The 18,590-nt window shown below is 46.3% G+C and overlaps 1 protein-coding gene across 2 annotated transcripts; it reads left to right on the forward strand.

Annotated features, from left to right (window-relative positions):
• The first annotated feature begins 1,682 nt into the window (after positions 1 to 1,682).
• LAG3 (lymphocyte activating 3) lies at positions 1,683 to 14,453 on the forward strand. Of its 2 annotated transcripts, XM_030552749.1 has the most exons (10): positions 1,683 to 1,861; positions 4,646 to 4,799; positions 5,204 to 5,324; positions 5,590 to 5,749; positions 5,959 to 6,185; positions 6,529 to 6,786; positions 7,041 to 7,334; positions 7,739 to 8,029; positions 8,283 to 8,401; positions 13,700 to 14,453. In XM_030552749.1, exons 3-10 carry the CDS (start codon positions 5,270 to 5,272, stop codon positions 13,808 to 13,810), a joined length of 1,515 nt encoding a protein of 504 aa, XP_030408609.1. In that variant the 5' UTR covers positions 1,683 to 1,861; positions 4,646 to 4,799; positions 5,204 to 5,269; the 3' UTR covers positions 13,811 to 14,453. The 2 variants fall into 2 exon arrangements, with proteins under 2 accessions (XP_030408609.1, XP_030408618.1); XM_030552758.1 differs by lacking the exon at positions 1,683 to 1,861 and having other exon boundaries at positions 4,785 to 5,035.
• Positions 14,454 to 18,590: the final 4,137 nt, after the last annotated feature.

The following is an 18,590-nucleotide window of genomic DNA, read 5'->3' on the forward strand; positions in this document are numbered from 1 at the left end:
CTATTTAATCAGGACCAAAAAAATTTTAAACACATATATCAGAGCTTTGCTGAAAGGGACTTGAGCATGTGCTTAAATTTACATACTTGCATAAGTGCTGAATTGGGGGGCTTTAATTCCTTGAGGTGTCATGATCTGGAGGAGTGAAGTTGGGAAGTCAGGAACTTCATTTCTATTTCCAGTTCTGCAACAGACTCACTGTGGTCCTGAGCATACTCCTCCAAACTCTGCCTGAGTTTCCATTAAGAATCATCTACCTGGGATTTTATAAGGTTGTTGAGCTCAATATGGGAGAAGCTGGGTTAAATTCTATGCCCTGTGATATACAGTAGGTCAGACTAGATGATCTAATGGTTCCTATTGGCCTTAAGAATCTAGAAAGGATTGCATAGTTAATGTTTTTAATTTTTCAAAGTTAAATCCTCTTAAATATAACTGGAAAATTAAAGTCCCTTTTTTCCTGATTTTTTTAAACTATGAACTTTAAGATTGCATTAACCAAAGTTCTATTGTTTGATTCTAATTAGACCTGTTTAGTTGGGTCAGAAATTCCCTTTGAAGCCTAAAGAAGTGGGTTGCTGACAACTCTTTGGGAAACGGGCTGCAGGTTTTAAATACAGGGCATTGCCCCCCACTGCAAGTTGGAAAGAAAGGGGTGACCCTCACAAGAGGCATTCTGCAAAGGTCCAGGTTTCATTGTGGCCCTAGTGGGAGCGGAGATGGGGAGTGCCTAGAACCTGATCAAAGGCAGCTACTGCCCAAGCCAAATGTACCAATACTAAGCTTCCAAACTTCAGCCCCTCCTGTATTCTAATCCTAGTTTCCACTGCCTTCCCCAGCTCCGCCAATGCCCCTCAGTCCTCACCTTCAGCCCCTTCTGCTATTGCTCTCCTAGCCTAGCCATACACGCAGCTCCGCCAACGTGTCTCAGTGGTGACCTCACTGCAGTCACTGCTATTTTGTGCCAGTGGGGTTTTGTGCTGGGAGATGACGAAGGTGCCGTTCAATGGAGTCAGCATTAAAATGAGTTATTAGAGAGAAATGTCAGATGTCATTTCTAAAGATAGAGCCTCACGCTGAGTAAAACAAGGCCTCAAAGGCGGTCGTTTCAGAATACACCCTCTCACCACAAAAACCCGTCAACATCTCATGTATGAGAGGCATTGTTCTCAGTCCCAGCCCCTCAGTTCTCCAAGCCTGAGCTTTAGGTTACTTTCCCAGGCAATGGCAGATATACAGCTAAATTCTGGCCTCCTTTTTTAAGTTGCACTCCATATGTTTACGGAAATATGCTTATGAGTATAAATATAATGTAACTGGAATATGCTTTATGCAAAAGGTGTCTTGTAAAGTATCATTACAAAGCTTATGATCTACTGAGTATGTTCAGCCTATTTGTTTGCATGTATTATTTCTATGTCTGGAGTTAGGAGAATAAAATATAAACTTGTATTACTAATTTAAACATGTTAAGTGGAAGCCATTAAGGGTGCTTCAGAATCAATGAACTGTGAATGGGTTTGTTTACCTGCAAGCCTTCCTATGTATATGTCTTTCAGCTACTAGGCTAAGAAGGAGGTCTTACAGTGACATGTGATCATGTCACCTGAACTGGAATCCATCTTAAATGTACTGCTTTTCCATTTAGACGGAAGAGCGGGAACCCAGAGAGAGACAAAGGTTTCCCGCCTTGTGCCAAAGCTATAAAAGGGGGTGGAACAGAACAAAGGGGGTTGCCAGTCATGAGAAATCCCCAAGTTACCGCCTGAGCTGGAACAATGACTGTACCAGGGGAAAGGATTGGGCTCAGACTAGGAAGGAGTCTAGTCTGTGGAAGGAGCTCATTGGAACATCTCCGAGGGTGAGATTTACCTGTATTCAGTTTCTTAAATGTATTAGGTTTAGACGTGCATTTTTTGTTTTTGCGTGGTAACTTTTTTCGGTCATTACCTGAAACCACTTAAATCCTACTTTTTGTACTTAATATAATCACTTTTGTTTATTAGTAAACCCAGGGTAAGTAATACCTGGGGAGCAAACAGCTGTGCATAACTCTCTCTATTGGTATTGTAGACAGTTGACAATTTGAGTTTACCCTCTCTAAGCTTTTATACAGAGTAAAACAGATTTATTTGGGGTTTGGATCCCATTGGGAGCTGGGTGTCTGGGTGCTGGAGACAGGAGTACCTGCTGAGTGGCTTTCAGTTAAAGCCTGCAGCTTTGGGGATGTGGTTCAGATCCTGGGGATGTGTTGCTGTAGGCTTGCCTGTCTGGCTTAACAAGACAGGGTTCTGGAGTCCCAAGCTGACAGGGAATATGGGCTCAGAGGTAGGTTTAGCACATCAGGTGACAGACCCAGGGGGGTCTCTGACCAAACCCATCACACAAGGAGATGAGCTCTTTCACTTGAAGACAACCCTTCCAATGCTATGTGTGGAGTTAACACCTGGGCCAATATTAAGGATTGAGTGGGGATGTTGCGGGTTGAGGGGGTGAGGTTAAGAGATTAGGGAGTAGCAGGTAGATGGACAGCAGAGTCCTTTGACGCTCTGGAGTGGGGACAGGGAGAGGGGTGGGATACATTGGTCCTGACTCTCAGGCCTCGTCTTCAGGGTGGGCCATCTGGGCAACCACCCAGAGACACCATGGTTAAAGGGGTACTGCATGGCAGCGCAGAGGTGTGCTGCCAGTCTAAAGTCAGAAACAGCTCCTAGCTGACAAAGGAGTACCATGTCCTGTGTGGGGACGCACCCAGCTTTCTCCCTGCTCCCTCCCTGAAGAGGAAGGAGGGACAATGATGATGTACAGATACTGCTCAAGGTCACCATCCCTGCAATGGGGCTGTGTGTGTATGATGGGGAGGGGAGCGAGAGAGGAGCAACACCAAGTACTCCCTGCATCCAGGTCACTTTCCACACCTGGCTTGTGCTGTGAGGCAAACATCAGGACCTGCTGTTCTTCTGCCCGCCTCTTACACAGCACAGGTGGGGAAAGTGACCTGGATGCAGGGAGCCCTGACTTTGTGCCCCCCTGCAGCCCCTGAGGGGTGTGCAGAGGAGTAGTATTCAAGGGGGTGAGTGAGCAGCAGTGCCAGGTGCTTCATGCATCCTAGTCAGTTTCCCCACAGAGGTGCAGAATGGGGAATGCAATGGTTAGGGGCACAGTGTAGGGGTTGGGGATGCAGGAAGGGGCATTGTGCCCACAGGGACCAAGGTGTGTGTGTGTGCCAGAATACAAATTTGCCCAGGGTGCCATTTTCCCTCAGGCCAGCCCTGCTAAGAGGGAAGCCCCACGTGTCTCCTCGCTATGCTGCAGACCCCTCTTTCTTTCATTCTCTTGCTCTGTTTCTCCTTCGCCCACACTCTCATGCCATCCCTTTGATGCTGACTCAGTGGAATGGAAAGTCTATACCCTTTGCTTAGACCGGACACCAGGGACTGTTTTTGCTGAACAGGAGGAAAAACACCCTCTGCTTTAATTGTAATATATTCTCCAACCTCTCCTCTCCTCTCCTCTCTCTGTTACCAGCTTCTCTGTGTTTCCCTATTCCTCCCTCTTGATCACTCTGCTGATAAAAAACACAGAGAGAAAGAGATCCTCCAGCAGAGGTGAAATTATGCCCCTGAGTCACCCTGTGCTCCCCCACCCCAGGGAGAGGCCCCGCCCACTCCAGTTAGTGGGGGATGTGTGCACAGAAGGGGGCACAGTCAGAAGTCACCAGGGAGGGCAAATGCATAATTAAGTCAGATAGAGTCAAAACCAGTGGGTGCTGGAAAGTGTGAGCCACAGAAGGGGGGATTCTCTGAAGTGACAAGGGAGCCCCATGTGTGACAGGGATGGGAATCTATGAATTGCATTATGCAAAGTTCAGTTCTGTTCTCTCTGAACTTCCCAGCACCTACACAGGAGCTGGGAGAAGCCCCCACAATACAGGACCTGAAGTGGGGTCTCCCCAGAAGTGGATAGAGAGGGATCATTCCCTCCCTGTTCAGGGATGCAATGTCTTTCCATGCAGCCCTCAAAGCACAGTAACCTTTTCTGCAGCCTCCTCCCTCAGCTCCTCCTGGCCATCTCCCTTCCACTGTGGTCCTGGGTTTTGGATCTACTAGTCACATTTGTCCTGGCTGAAGCTCACTTTATTTCCCGGCCCCATCTCCCACTGGAGCTGGAACAATTTTTTTGGGGGGGCAGGAGGAGTGCTGAGAGCCATTGAACCAAACTGTAAACCCTGTATATCAGGGGTAGGCAACCTATGGCACATGTACCGAAGGCGGCACACAAGCTGATTTTCAGTGGCACTCACACTGTCTGAGTCCTGGCCACCATTCCGGGGGGCTCTGCATTTTAATTTAATTTTAAATGAAGCTTCTTAAACATTTTTAAAACCTTATTTACTTTACATACAACAATAGTTTAGTTATATGTTATAGACTTATAGAAAGAGACCTTCTAAAAACATTAAAATGTATTACTGGCATGCAAAACCTTAAATTAGAGTGAATAAATGAAGACTTGGCACACCGCTTCTGAAAGGTTGCCGACCCCTGCTATATATGATAACCCCTCCAAGCACTCCTAGTTCCAGGACCTATGCCATCACTAGTTTTAGTCCTTTTGGGTTATTTGTCTGTCCTTCCTGTTTCAGCTCCTCATCTAGTGTCCCCTGTGAATTGGAAAAACAGAAAAAGAAAGCATATATTTGAGAAAGTAAAAGAAAAAATGGAAAGAGGAGCAAGGCATTTTGAAAAGACTGAAACAATTGACAGAAATAGTGAAGCGTAAAGATCAAACCAAAAAAGGTAAGAGATGAAAGAAAAACATGAAGGGCACTTGCTGGGAAGTGTCTTCTACAAATTTTCCGCTGTCTGGGTAGAAGCGAAACTGTGAAGAAAACAACAGAAACCCAGAGAGAGAATTTCCACTAAAAGATGCTTAGAACACGATCTCTGACTTCTTCCTCCTCTGTCTCCATTTCTTTCTGCACGTGCCTCATTCTGATGCTGGTTTCTTGGCTGTGACGCATCTTCTCAGTGCTGTAAGGAAATTAGCTGCCCACCCGCATTATAAGGGCATCTAGGGAAAGGCTTTGATCAGAATGAGAGAGAGCGAGTGAGAGAGCAAGTGAACGAGAGAGTCTGACTGACCCACTCACCAGCCCCCTTCTTTGTCCAGTCCATGCCTCATTCTCACTTTTCCCTTGAAGCTTTGGATCCATTCTGGCGGTGAAGTGAGTGTGGAGACACATCCCCTTCGTCTCCTTGATGCCACCATGACATTGGCATTTATGCCACTGGGTCTCGCCCTCGTGCTGCTGGTGACTAATGGTAAGGGGGGCTGAGTATTTTGGGAGGTGGAGGGTAGTTGCACTGGGGATATTTAGGGTTTGCTTGGTCCACAGGATTTTAGCAATTCAAAGCTGAACCCTTGGCAGATCTTGCTTTCCTGACCCTTCAGTGTTCCCTTATTCCCATATTACTCCCCAGCCCTCCTCCATTCTCCTTGGCAGGGTCCTCTTAGGACTGTAAAAAAAATATCTCTCCACCCCCATTTCTAACCCTCCCCCCCACTCAGTTCTCTGTCTTGTTGCAGCCAGCAGTACTTCCCCTGGAGCACCAAGGGAGCAGAGGGTGTGGGCCAAAGTGGGAGACCTGGTTGTGCTCCCCTGTCACCTGAGTCCTCATGAGCTGCAGAGGAGCTGGAAGCAGCTGTATGAGAAGACAGCTGTCCGCTGGGAGCGGCATGGGGAAAGGTAATGCAGGCTGCGAGGATGGGGGTGCTGCTCTTTTTTTATTCCTTTCCTCTTTCTTCTCCTCTTCCACAGTCTTTGATTCCCATCCCCTCTCCCCTGATGTGCTTTTTCTCCCTCTCAATGCCTTTCCTCCTCTGTCTTTCTCTGCTCCTTTTCCCCATCCTCTCCCTCCCCTAGCACTAACTCATTTCCCCTGCTCATATCCCCAGCTCCCACAAAGAGCCCCACATGGTGCTGGAGGTCGAGTATAGTGGTCTCCTGAAAAGAGCCCGATCCATGATGCCCCGAGCCTCAGTTAGGGAAACCGGCTTCCGCCAAGGGAACTTCTCCCTCTGGATTGAGCCACTACTAAGTGAAGATGCAGGCCATTACGAGGCGCTGGTGAGATATGGCAAGGAGACTCGGCGCTGCCAGTTGGAGTTGGGCATGGTGACAGGTATGAGAAGCCGGAGCCTAACAAGGATCCCTGGAACAGCAGGGTACTGTCAGTTAGGACCAAAAGTCCTGGGGGCAGGGGGTGGGGAGCTCAGGACTGTAACAGCAGGTTAGAAAATGAGACGCAGCCTTCTGAGATTAGGTAACACCCCTGTCTTCATCCCATGGGTTGAGAGTTCCAGAGAGGGAAATCTCTAGGTGATAAACACAAGGAAAATGGGGAGATCAAGGACTAGTTGGTTGTCCTTTCAATGCCCCGCAGACAGGGGCTGGGAGCTCCAAAGAGCGAATGGTTTTAGGGCTCCCCTGTGACATTAACTTCTCTCTTCCCTTCTTCTCCGCAGTGACTGTCAATCCCCCAGGCCTCCTGGTGGAAGCAGAGCCTCTCTTGCTAAACTGTAACTCCAGTCATCCAGCTAAGCTTGTGGATATGCGCTGGTTCCATAATGGTAGCCTGGTCCCCATTTCCAGCAGGTTCCGTTCCCGCCATGGGGCTCTATCCATCTCCAGGCCAACTGTGAGCGATTCAGGGCCCTGGCGCTGCGAACTCACATACTCAGATGACGAGAGAGTTTCTGCCTCATTCAACCTTCAAATTCTAGGTAACTCTGGCCTCCAACTCACCCTCTCAGCTCCCAGAGACCTCTGGCCTCTCACAATAGCCCCCTCTTCTCCAACTCCTGTCCTTTCATGAGTAGCCTTCTTGGATCTCTTTGCTTCCCTCCCTGCTTTCCCAGTCATGGCTCCCCTCTGTCCCAGCATCCCCTCCCCACAAAGGGTGTTAACCTCCTCTTCTGTTGCAGTTCGGTGGACCTCATACCACCTAATGTTGCCCTACACTCTTTGTTTTCTCCAGGTTTTGCTGGCCCAGTCTCTCCTGTAGTTTATGCGGCAGTAGGATCTGCTGCCAACCTTCCCTGCCTCCTGAATCGAGACCCCAGTGCTTCCAGCATTCCAGGGGTGTCAGCCCACTGGAGCCATTTTGCAGGAGGGGATCTGAAAATATGGGACATCTCCAGGAATGGGAGCAACGGGAGCTTCACCCTCCATCTCTCTGAAGTGGGGCCACAGGACGCAGGGCAATACTGCTGTGCTGTCTCTATCCATGGCATGACCATCACAAGGGATGTGACCTTGGCAGTGATGACAGGTGAGCAATGGAAGCCAAGAGGATGCCAAGGGCACTCCTTCCCTTTAGTGACTTTCACTGGCTTGGAGAAAATATCCTTGCACATCAATGTGGTGAGTTTGGGCTGTTCTTGGCCTGCCCAGCCTCCCCATGGGGAGAGACCCTGTGTCTCAGCTCGGGCATTTAGCTGCACAGGAGTGGAGTCTCTCTATCCACAGGATGCTATGCCATAGGGAGGTTTCTCATGGTGGTTCAATTATTTGTCTTTAAGAAATCTGTCTTAAAGTAGGAAAATGGGGGGGGGGGGGGGGGAGCCAGGGAGTCAATCAGAGAAGGTGTGAGTGAAAAAGGAGGTGATAAAAGGGTAGGGCAGGAAAAGGCTCTGCTTTCTTTGCTGAGGGTATTTCTGTTTCCCTTCCCCACAGTCACCCCAAGTATCAAAGGGCCAGTCGCTGAAGGCTCTCATCTACTGCTTATCTGCAGCCTCACCCACCCCAGGGGGCATGAACACTTTCAGTGGAGGCTACTGAGTTCAGGCCTCAGCAATGGGAGCTCATTTGAGGCCACTCCCAGGAACCCAGCAGTCCAGCGCTACTATCCGGGTTCCACCCTGGAACTGATCCATGTGTCACAGGAGGATATTGGCACCTGGGAGTGCAGCGTCCATGGCTCAGAAGGGAGGCTGGGAGCTGTGGAATATGAGCTGTATATTACAGGTACAGTCTCCCCTGTGTCCCACTCCGCCCCACTTCCACCTCCCAGTGCCCCAAGATTTCTGCTCCACTTGACCAGCCAACATTTTCCAAACCTCATCCATACCCTGAACTAGTCCCAATCCCCCCTGACTCCCCACCCCTGCCCTGCCAGACCAATCCTACTATTCCCTTTCCAATGTCAGCCCCTTCAGTGCAATCCCATTCCAACTGCCCCCCTTTCACCCTGCTTTCTAACTGTGACTTCTCCTTACAGGTGCCCAGCTCTCTGGTCCTCATCCCATTCTGGATGGGCAGACCTCTTTTGGCCTTATCCTTGTCCTCTTCCTCCTGCTTGTGGCCTCCATCCTGGCTTTGGTCCTGCAGAACCGTAGGGTGAGTCAGTCCATTGCCCTATCTCTGTCTATCTGTCTTCTCTGTCCAAGGCCATTGTTCATTCCTCCTTGGGCAGAACTGCCCAAAGTGTCTGAGTAGCATGACAAAGGGAGAATGAATGGGAGAGCTGAGAGGGAAGAACGAGGGGGGAAAGGGCTGTGATTGAGCCCATCTAAGCATGACAACCCTGCTTCAGGTTGGGGCTGTGTGTGCAGGACAAAAAGGCTACATTGGGTGCCTGCCAACTGTGCCCTGGTCGTATGCAGTATGTACTGGGAATATAGGAATTGCCAGGCTGGATCAGCCCAGTGGTCTTGCTAGCCCAGTGTCTTGTTTCTGACAGTACCAGATACCTTAGAGGAAGGAGCAAAATACCCTCTAGTGGACAATTTATAGTTTCTTCTTAACTCCTGTCAGTTTGAGGTCCTCTTGTGCCTTAAAGGATGAGGGTTTATATCCCTTCCAAACTATTGTGGTTGTACTTTTTCTTATACATAATCTGATCTAATGTAATTGTGGATGTTCTCAATTCCCATATAGATTAATAGAGTCCAAGGCAATTGTGGTGATCTAGTCTGACCTCTTATATAACGCAGGCCATAGAACTTCCAAAGATAATTCCTGAAGCAGATCTTTTGGAAAAACATCCAATCTTATTTTTAAAAATTGCCAGTGATGGAGAATCCACCACAACCCTTAGTAAATTGTTCCAGTGTATGTAAATGTCCAATACTCTTTTGAATCCTCCTAAACTCTTGGCCGCCACATTATCCTGGGCAATGAGTTCCCGGGGCTCATTCTGCAATGTGTAAAAACTGTTCCCTTTTATCCATTTTGAAATTTTAGGCTTTCAATTTTACTGATCATCTTTGTTCTGTGTTTATGATAAATTCATCCTGACTGACTTTCTCACTCAGTTAGAATTTTGTTTTCCTCTAGTATATCCCTTCTTATTTCTCTTGTCTCTAAACAAAACAAACTCAGTCTCTTTTCATTTGGAAATTTTTCAAGGCCTCACGTCATTTTCATCACTCATATCTGAAGCCTCTCTGTTTTACTGTCTCTCTTTATAGAGAGCGTGACCAGAGACTAGTGAGATGACCTTATCTGGAACACTGTTAATTTACCTAGTGACATAGGAATAGCTCCAGTATTATTCTCCATCCCATTCCTGTGCATGCTAATATTTTGTTGGCTTTTTAACTACTGCTTACTTGGTGAGCGCAGAAGTTTTTTTTTTTTTTCTCAATTACACAGTGTCTAGGTCTTTTTCCTTAAGTGGTTATGGTTAATTTAAAACCAAATAAATTATTGGAGTTCAGATGACTGCTTTCAATGTGCATTGCCTTGCATTTGCCTACACCAGCGGTCCCCAAACTATTGACGGTCGCACCTTCCCCTTACCCTGTCTGCCTCCAGGAGTCAGAGCCAGGAGTGGGACTGTGGCTTGGGGCAGGGGGACGCAGACAGGGGCAAGGGAGTCAAGGCTGGGGCCACAGCTGGGGGTGAGCCTGAGGTGGGGAGTGGGGCCATGGCCAGGGGTCGAGGCTGGGAGCCAAGCCGCACTGAGGCTGGGGTTGGGGCTAGGTACAGGTACATGAGTGGGACTGGAGCAGAGCTGGGGGCAGGGAAGGGCTGGATGGTGCTCCCTCCCCACATCCCTAGGGGCTCATCCGTGCCCTGCCATGCCCGCCCCGCCCCCAGGACTTTCCTCCACGCTATGGGCTGGAGGTGTAATACACTGGGGAAGGCTGTGCTTCCCCAAACAGCTTTGCTCATGCTCCAGCCCAAGGTCCCCTCCCCAATGGCAGATGAAACTCAGCGTAGACCAGAGGTCCCCAAGCTTATGGTTCACCCATTGCCCATGCTCCACACACCCCTAGGGGGCATACCTCGCACTTTGGGGACCTCTGGTCTACACTGAGTTTCATCTGCCATTGCAATGTCCATTCATCTAGCTTTGATGCATAGGTTCATAGATTCCAAGGCCTGAAGGGACCATTGTCATAAGCTAGTCTGACCTCCATGTGTAACACAGGCCATGGAACTTCCCCAGCCTAATTCCTGTTTGGACTAGAGCAGATCTTTTTAGAAAAAAATCCAATCTTGATTTAAAAATTGCCTGTGATGGAGAATCCACAACAACTCTGTGCTAGCTCTCAGTCTTCTCCAGTGTTGTTGAACTTAAATAATGTTGTGCTATATGCATATTTTGTTACTTCATTACTCATCTCCTTTTCCAGACTAGGTAAATTTTTAAAATCACTGAAGGACCTAGGATCTTAAGTCACATTTTCAAAAGTGATTTAGGTACTTAGGAAACTAAGGCTTATTGCACTTCAATGGTCCTTAAGTGAATAAAAATTGCTGAATTGCTTCTGACAATGCGACTTCCAGGCTCCTAAGTAGGGTTCATTGAAAACTGTTTTTGACTACATAAATTTTTTTGAAAAAATTACTTTTTCAGAAACTTTTGACATATCACCAAGACTCCAAAATTTGGATTTGGAAATGCCAAAAGTGTGTCTCATGGGAGGAGCTGTTTGGGTGCCTCATTCTCCCATTCTCTCTATGGGCCAAGTTCTGCAACCAGACTACCATCTTCCATGATGCACCATGTCTGTAAAATTCCCACGATGCATCACAATGGCTCAACAAGAGGGGACATGTAGACTAACCAGGGTGCCTTGCCCATAGAAGAGAATGTGGGCATAGGCCATCCAAACTACAAATCCCATGAGTCATTGGTAGCATTTCCAAATGGAAAGTGTTAGTGTTTGTCCAAAACTGTTTAGGTTTTGATTTTTTTCTTCCCACCAAGAAGTCAAAACTTTCTGTGGGGGATGCCCCCATTTTCTGGCCAGGTGTACTCCTAAGTCTTTTAGGCACTTCAAAAAATTGTACACACATAAACATGGTAAACACCTGTCCTAGTACAGAACCTTGTGGCACACAACTACTAACCTTTGGCCATGATGAAAATGTATCAGTTATTCCTACTTTCTCTCTGTTAACCGATTTTCTGAACTATGACAAAACTTAACCTTTCATGCCATGCTACTTAATTCCTTAACAGCATCTCAGAAGGGACTATGTCAAAGTCTTCTGAAATCCCCCCAAAATCATGACAACTGGGTCATTCTTTATTCACAATATGGCTGATGCATTCAGAGAATTCTAATAGATTAGAGTGGCATGATTTTCTTTCTCATGCACTGGTTTGTAGCTATCAGATCATGTTCTTCTAAGGGTTTTATAGTGCTCTAATTATTGTTTCAACCAATTTTTCTGTTCTATGGTAACTTTCATGCTACAGTTTTTCTGGTGCTGAGGTCAGATTCACTGATGTGTAATTATCAGGGTCAATGTACACTTGCTGATTTTAATGAGGCTGCATATTCTTGTTAGCAGCCTCAGACCCAGGTCCCATCAATTCCTGGTGACTTGTCACTCTTTTTAATTTATCAGTTTGTTCTAGGATTTCCTTTTTTCAGACTTCAGCCTCTCGCAGTGCCTCAGCTTTGTCACCACTAAAGAGCAGGTCTTTGTTAGGTATCCCCCTAACATCCTCAGTGGTAAAGATTCAAGCAAGGAAATCGCATTTCTTCTGAGCAAACTACTTACATTGCAATTTCCTCCTCTAAATGTTTCCCCAATGATCCATGGGACCCAACTATTCCCTCATAGGCTTCCTGCTTTTTGTATACTTTACTGGGGCTATGTCTACACTATTCCAGTAAGTCAACCTACGCTACACAACTCTAGCTACGTGAATAACTAAGCTGGAGTCGATGTACCTTAGGTCAAGTTACTGCTGGGGATCAACAGGAGAAACTCTTCTGTCTACTTATCTTATTCTTCTCATCGTGGGTAGAATACAAGGGTTGACTGGAGAGTGATCTGTTGATTTTTGTGGGTCTTCACTAGACCCGCTAAATTGACCGCTGGTGGACTGATCTCAGAGTGTTGATCCCAGATGTGGTGTATCCTGGTTCTCAAACTATTTAATACCAGAATCTCTTTTTCTATAATGGGGACTGCTCTCATCCCATTTCACAATATAGAAAGGACAAGCCCCTATTCATCACCCACCTGGAGGTCACAAACCTCAAGCTGAGAACCCCTGGTACACTTGAAGAGTAACACCCCAGAGTCTACTTCAATAGAGGTGACACTGAACCTTTCAATACTATTAGAGCTATGTATCCACAGGACAGTGCTCCTGAGTGTATTCTGAATGATTCAAGGTCTGGAAAGCCTGGCTCACCATGAGTCTCAAGAAGCTCAATCTATTTAGTTTCACCAAAAGAGTTAATAGGTGAATTGATCACCGGCTACAACAGTGGGTCTCAAACTTTTTTTTTTTTTTTTAGTGGTGACCCCTTTCACATTGCAAGCCTCTGAGTGCAACCCGCCCTAATACATTAAACACCCTTTTTAATATATTTAACACAATTATAAATGCTGGAGGCCAAGCAGGGTTTGGGGTGGAGTCTGACACCTCATGACCTCCTGAGGGGTCCTGACCTCCAGTTTGAGAACCCCTGGGCTACATGTATCTACACAGGGAAGGGATTTCTGATAGTAGACAGCTCTTTAATCTAGCAGAAAAAGGCATAGTAAGTTCCAGTGTCTAGGAGTTGAAGCTAGATTCATACAGATTAGAAATAAGATGCAACCTTTAAGCAGCAAGTGTAATTAACCACTGGAACAATTTACCAAGGGTTACGGTTGAGTCTTTCTTTCAGTCAAGACTGGATGTCTTTCTGAAAGATATGCTCTAACTCAACCAGAAGTTATGGGCTTGATGCAGAAATTCATGGTTGGGTTCTCTGAGTGGGTTTACATAGGAGGTTAGACTAGATCATCATCATGGCTCTTTCTGGCCTTAATCTATGAAAGGAGCCACATTAAAGGCATAACTCAACTATACACAGCAAAATATCAAGCCAGCATTCTCCACAGGAAAGGAGACATGACCATGGAGCATGACTTCTGGGTTCTTCTCTCAGCTCTAGGAGAGGACTAGGGTATAGTAGTTACCGCAAGGGAAACTGGGAGTCAGGTTTCCTGAATCCTATTACTGGTTGTGTGAGAGAGAAGGGTATAGTGGGTTAGAACAGGAAGAAGTAGAAATCAGGACTCCTGGGTTCTCTCTGTGACCATCTAGGCCCCTGAGGGATAAGACCTACAGTGGCTATTCAGACCCAGGGGCCAGATGTAAGCATCATGCTGCGGCAGGATAGAGCCCATGCTAGGTCCATTCCCCAATCATCTCTTCTATTTTTTCCCTTTCAGATATTCTCCCCAGCCTTCCCGGCACTGGAGCGAGTGGTTACTGCATCCACACCAGGGAATGCAGGAAAGGATGAAGGCCAGGAAGGGAAGAGCCTGCAGACAGAGTGTTGATGAGAGAGAAGGCACAAAGGTCAATTGGAATGGCAAGCACTTCAATGGGAAAACAAGACTTTGCTACACAGCTGGGGGAACCATTCAGATTTGTCTAGAGGGCATGGCGGTCACATGGACACAGCCTGGGGACCATGCCACTGCTGAGGGAGTGGGAGCCATATGACAAAGGAGATAGGAGTCATCTGGGTGCAGGAAGGTTGGGATAGGGGGTTGTACAGGTTTCTGAGCTTCCTTTTTGGAGATGAAGGACTCCAGTGTTCATAACCTGCTTCAGTTCCACTTGTTTCTCTTGCAGCCTCTGTCTCCCTCTCTTGGCCTTTCTCCTTCCTTGGAGGGGTGAGAGTGGCCTTTAACAGATGGGGAGATTGGCAGAGACCTGGCTCCCCTTTGCCCACAGGGCATTTAACTTCCTGCTGCCAACTTCCCTCTCTGTATCCCATAAGCACCCTCCTCCGGCACTTATTCGCTGGCACAGCGGATCCTGCAGCCAGAGATACTGCATAGTTGAGTTTGTTATAGTTTATTAGCACTCAGAAGAAAATATCCTGCAATAAAAAAACCCCACTGGAAACCCTTTGGTCTCTGTGTGCATTTGGGGTAAAATGGGCCTGTCTAGCACACTGTTTGCATCTGGTTGTCTGTGTGAAGCAGCTTCCCTGAAATCTGTCCCCTTTCTGAGAATTTCACTTTTATTTTTGTTTGAGAGGAATACAAATTATGAAATGCATAGGCCAGTCAAAACACTAAAATAACACACTTTGAAATAATAAAATTACAGAAAATATATGTGCATTGCAGGAAGTACCAAGACAGTAGTCCCCATCCTTTTTTGTCTGGTGGGTGCCAGCCGATAAGCCACCGAGGACCGTGACTGGCAGGCAAGCATCCACCAAAATGCCTCCGACAAGTGGCAACGTCAAGAGGCATCACTGCCAAAAAGCAGCCGAAAACCAGCGGCATTTCAGCGGCGCTGCCTCCCGACGTTGCCACTTTTCGGTGGCATTTTGGCGGATGCTTGTCCACTGAACAGTACGTGGGCGCAGACAGATGCCCCGGTGGGCATCATGGTGCCCACGGGCACCGCGTTGGGGACCACTGTACCAAGAAGTAACAACAATAATACAATTATCTGTGGGGAGGTGAGTGTGAAAGAGTGTATGTGTGTGAGAGACACAGAGACTGTGTGTGCGAGAGAGACAAACACAAACTCGGTGTGACATGGGAGTTTGACACACAGACTGTGTGGGCTGGCTGCAGGGGAAAGCTGTGTGCTGTCTCTTTAAGACGCTCACTGAAAGCTCTCCTGCTCTGTCCTGAGTCCTGTTATTTCCCATCTCACACACTACAGGGATGGGGTTTATGGACAGGGGAAGAGGGGTGGGTGTGGGTGTGTGTGTGTGTGTGTGTGAGAGAGAGAGAGAGAGATATGGCTGCTGGGGAAATCTCAAAAACAGTGCATTGTCTCTTTAAGAAAGGCACACCATTCAGACTGCAGCAGCAGCTCCAAGTCCTCCTTAACCAGGCTGTCCTCTCTGCAGAGATGGGGTACGGGCAGGGGGACACCTTGCCATCAGCACTCTCCCCCCCCCCACGCCTGCTCTGCACAGCCAGCAGGAGGGTCCCGGGAGCAGCTGCAGGATGGTGCAACGTGGGGGGAGGGGCACCTGAACACATGCTGCCAGCTGTGTGTGCTCTGTAATCAGCATTTGAATGTCTTCTGTACAGCCACTCAAGTATGCAGCTTACAGGGAACACAGTCCAGCACTATTCAGTATTTTCATTAATGTCTTGGATAATGGAGTGGAGAGCATGCTTATAAAATCTGTGGATGACACCAAGCTGGGAGGGGTTGCCAGCACTTTGGAGGACAGAATTAGAATGCAAAGTGACCTTGACAAATGAAGAATTGATCGGAATCCAACAAGATGAAATTTGATAAAGACAGATGCAAAGTACTTCTAGGAAGCAAAAATGAAATGCACAATTACAAAATGGGAAATAGCTGGCTAGGTGGTCACACTGCCAAGAAGAATCTGGAGGTTATAATGAATAAAAAATTGAAGATGAGTCAACAAGGGAATGTAATAGCAAAAAAAAGCTGATCTAAATCTGGGGTGTAATAACAGGAGTGACATGTGTAAGAGATAGGAGGTGATTGTCCTGCTCTACTCAGCACTGGGGAGGCCTCAGCTGGAGTACTGTGTCCAGTTCTGGGCACCACACTTTAGGAAAGATGTGAACAAATTGGACAGAGTCCAGAGGAGAACAACAAAAATGCTAAAAGATTTAGAAAACCTGAGCTATGTGGAAAGTTTAAAAAACTGAGTATGTTTAACCTTGAGAAAAGAAGATGAGGGGGTGGGAACCTGATAAGAGTCTTCAAATGTCTTAAGGGCTGTTATAACGAGGAAGGTGATCAGTTGTTCTCCACATCCACTGAAGGTAGAACACAAAGTAATGGGCCTAAACTTCAGCAAGGGAAATTTAGGTTAACTATTAGGAAAAACTTTCTAACTGTAAGAGTAGTTTAAGCTGTGAAATAGGATTACAATGGAGGTTGTAGAATTCCCATCACTGGAGTTTTTAAGAAGGGATTGGACAACACCTGTCAGGGGTGCTTTAGATCAGTGAGTCTCAAACTTCTTTACTGGAGACTTCTTTCACATTGCAAGCCTCTGAGTGCGACCCCCCCTAATAAATTAAACACACTTTTTAATATATTGAACGCCATTATAAATGCTGGAGGCAAGCAGGGTTTGGGGTGGAGGTTGACAGCTCGTGACCCCCCCCCATATAATGACCATGACCCCCTGAAGGGTCCCGACCCCCAGTTTGAGAACCCCTGCTCTAGGTCCTGCCTCAGTGCAACTAGCTGAATGTGATGACTTCTCGAGGTACCCTCCAGCCTTATGTTTCTGTGATTCTATCAGATTCCTCCTTCTTTTCTTTTTGTTTAAGAGAGGAATCATTCAGAGTATCAACATATGAAACTTCATTCGGAGGATAGGCAGAGCTGAGATGAGGGTGTTGTTATGCTGGAAGGTGTTAATGATTGCCATCAGGTGGTTCTTTTATATACAGACAATTACAGAAGTTATGTCACAGACAGACAGACAAAGGAATGCCATCAAGTTGAGGGTAGGGCCTTGCTTTGCTTAGCTAATTATTTTATAACTTCAGTGAAAAAGAGAAGGTATTGCTGATCGCTCCCTGTGTATTCCTCTCCTCCCTCCTCAGGAGTTTCGAAGCTTCATACATGTAAATGACTTTGAGATCCTCAGATGGAAGATATTAGTGAAGGGACAAGGGATATTAGGGTTTTAATAAGTCAGCAGCAGTTGCCCCAGAGCTCCCAAATGACATATCCCAAAGACCATAGTCAGCACAATGCAGCATAAATATGGGCAAATCAGTCATATTACTGTTCAATTGTCATCAGCTTTACCAAAAATATGATTGTTTCACCACTAAGTGGTATCCCAGTTTGTAGAGATTTGTTAAAGGCAACAGGTTGAGCTATCCATGTAAAGTGTCCCATACAGTTGTGCAAGTTGCTTTCAAACAGACATTGATTTTTTTTTAGATTGGACTTGAGGCAAGGGAAGGGTGATGTGAGAAAGCAGAGTCCATTTTAGTGTTAGGAATTTACCTGAGAATTTTATAGGAACATAGGAATTACCAGGCTGGGTTTGCCCAGTGGTCCATCTGACAGTGTCCTGTCTCTGACACAGGTCAGCACAGATGCTTCAGAGGAAGGGGCAGGCCCACCATGCCAGAGTAGGAAGCTGTAGGATAATTTGACACTCATGAAGGTCTCATTCTAGTTGCCAATAATTAGAGATTTGTTAAACCCTGAAGCATATGCTTTTATATCCAATAAGCTTTTTTAGCATTAGCTATAACTCTGGTTGTTCTTGTTATCCATATATAGCAGAGGTTCCCAAACTGGGGTTTGTGTTACAGGGGGTTCTCAGGAAAAAATTCCCTAATAGTGGACAGAGCTGTCTCTAGGGACCCCGGGCAGCACAGGGCCAGCAGTCTGGAGCCTCTGGACTTCCAAGAGCTAAGCAGATCAAAGCGAGCATATCTATCACACTGAGGAGATTTAAACTTCAAGACTCCTTATAAGAAATGGAAAGGGAGGTGGATATTTTTTGCTGTTTTTAAAATTAAATAAGCAGCTAGTGTTGTTTTTAAAATTATTATGAAGAACAAGTTTAAGCTTTGTTGTAACGTGTGTTGCTTGCCTGGACTGCTCAAGACCTGAATGCTTGTGTAGGAGGAACTCTTTGAGTAGGCTTCTTAAATACCTTCATGCTGTGTCACATCTGATACTCCCTGATGAAACATAGGAGCCTTGTGTTATAACAGGCTTATTCAAAGTGATACAAGCTACAAAAGTGAGATCTTGGAAGAGTGTTGCCATTTTCATAATGTAATAAAAATACTGTAATTATAAATAGTAATTAATAATAAACAGTGTGTAATAAGCAGGTCATAAAAACAAATTTTATTTTTCCAAGATTGATGCTTTTATAATTTATACTCAGGTAAAGGAGAAAATCCCTGGAAATATTCATTTTTAGGAGGGGGTTTGCGAGACTTGACATTTTAGTGAAAGGGGTTCACAGGTTGTTAAAGTTTGGGAACCACTGATATATAGGTATGATCCCTCCGTGAATCTTAATATGTTCTTTGCCTCAACAACATCCAGTAGCAAAGAGTTCCTATGATCTGATTACCCTAAAATATTTCCTTTTATTGATCTCAAATTTCC

This window comes from Gopherus evgoodei, chromosome 1 (genome assembly GCF_007399415.2).
Source record: "Gopherus evgoodei ecotype Sinaloan lineage chromosome 1, rGopEvg1_v1.p, whole genome shotgun sequence".
NCBI lineage: Eukaryota > Metazoa > Chordata > Testudines > Testudinidae > Gopherus > Gopherus evgoodei.

Bases quoted from the DNA above. Each gene is read 5' to 3' on its own strand.
- LAG3 (XM_030552749.1), top strand. From the start codon at position 5,270: ATGACATTGGCATTTATGCCACTGGGTCTCGCCCTCGTGCTGCTGGTG. The intron at 5,750-5,958 runs GTAATGCAGGCT...TCATATCCCCAG, and splicing joins TGGGAGCGGCATGGGGAAAG to CTCCCACAAAGAGCCCCACA. The intron at 7,335-7,738 runs GTGAGCAATGGA...CCTTCCCCACAG, and splicing joins GACCTTGGCAGTGATGACAG to TCACCCCAAGTATCAAAGGG.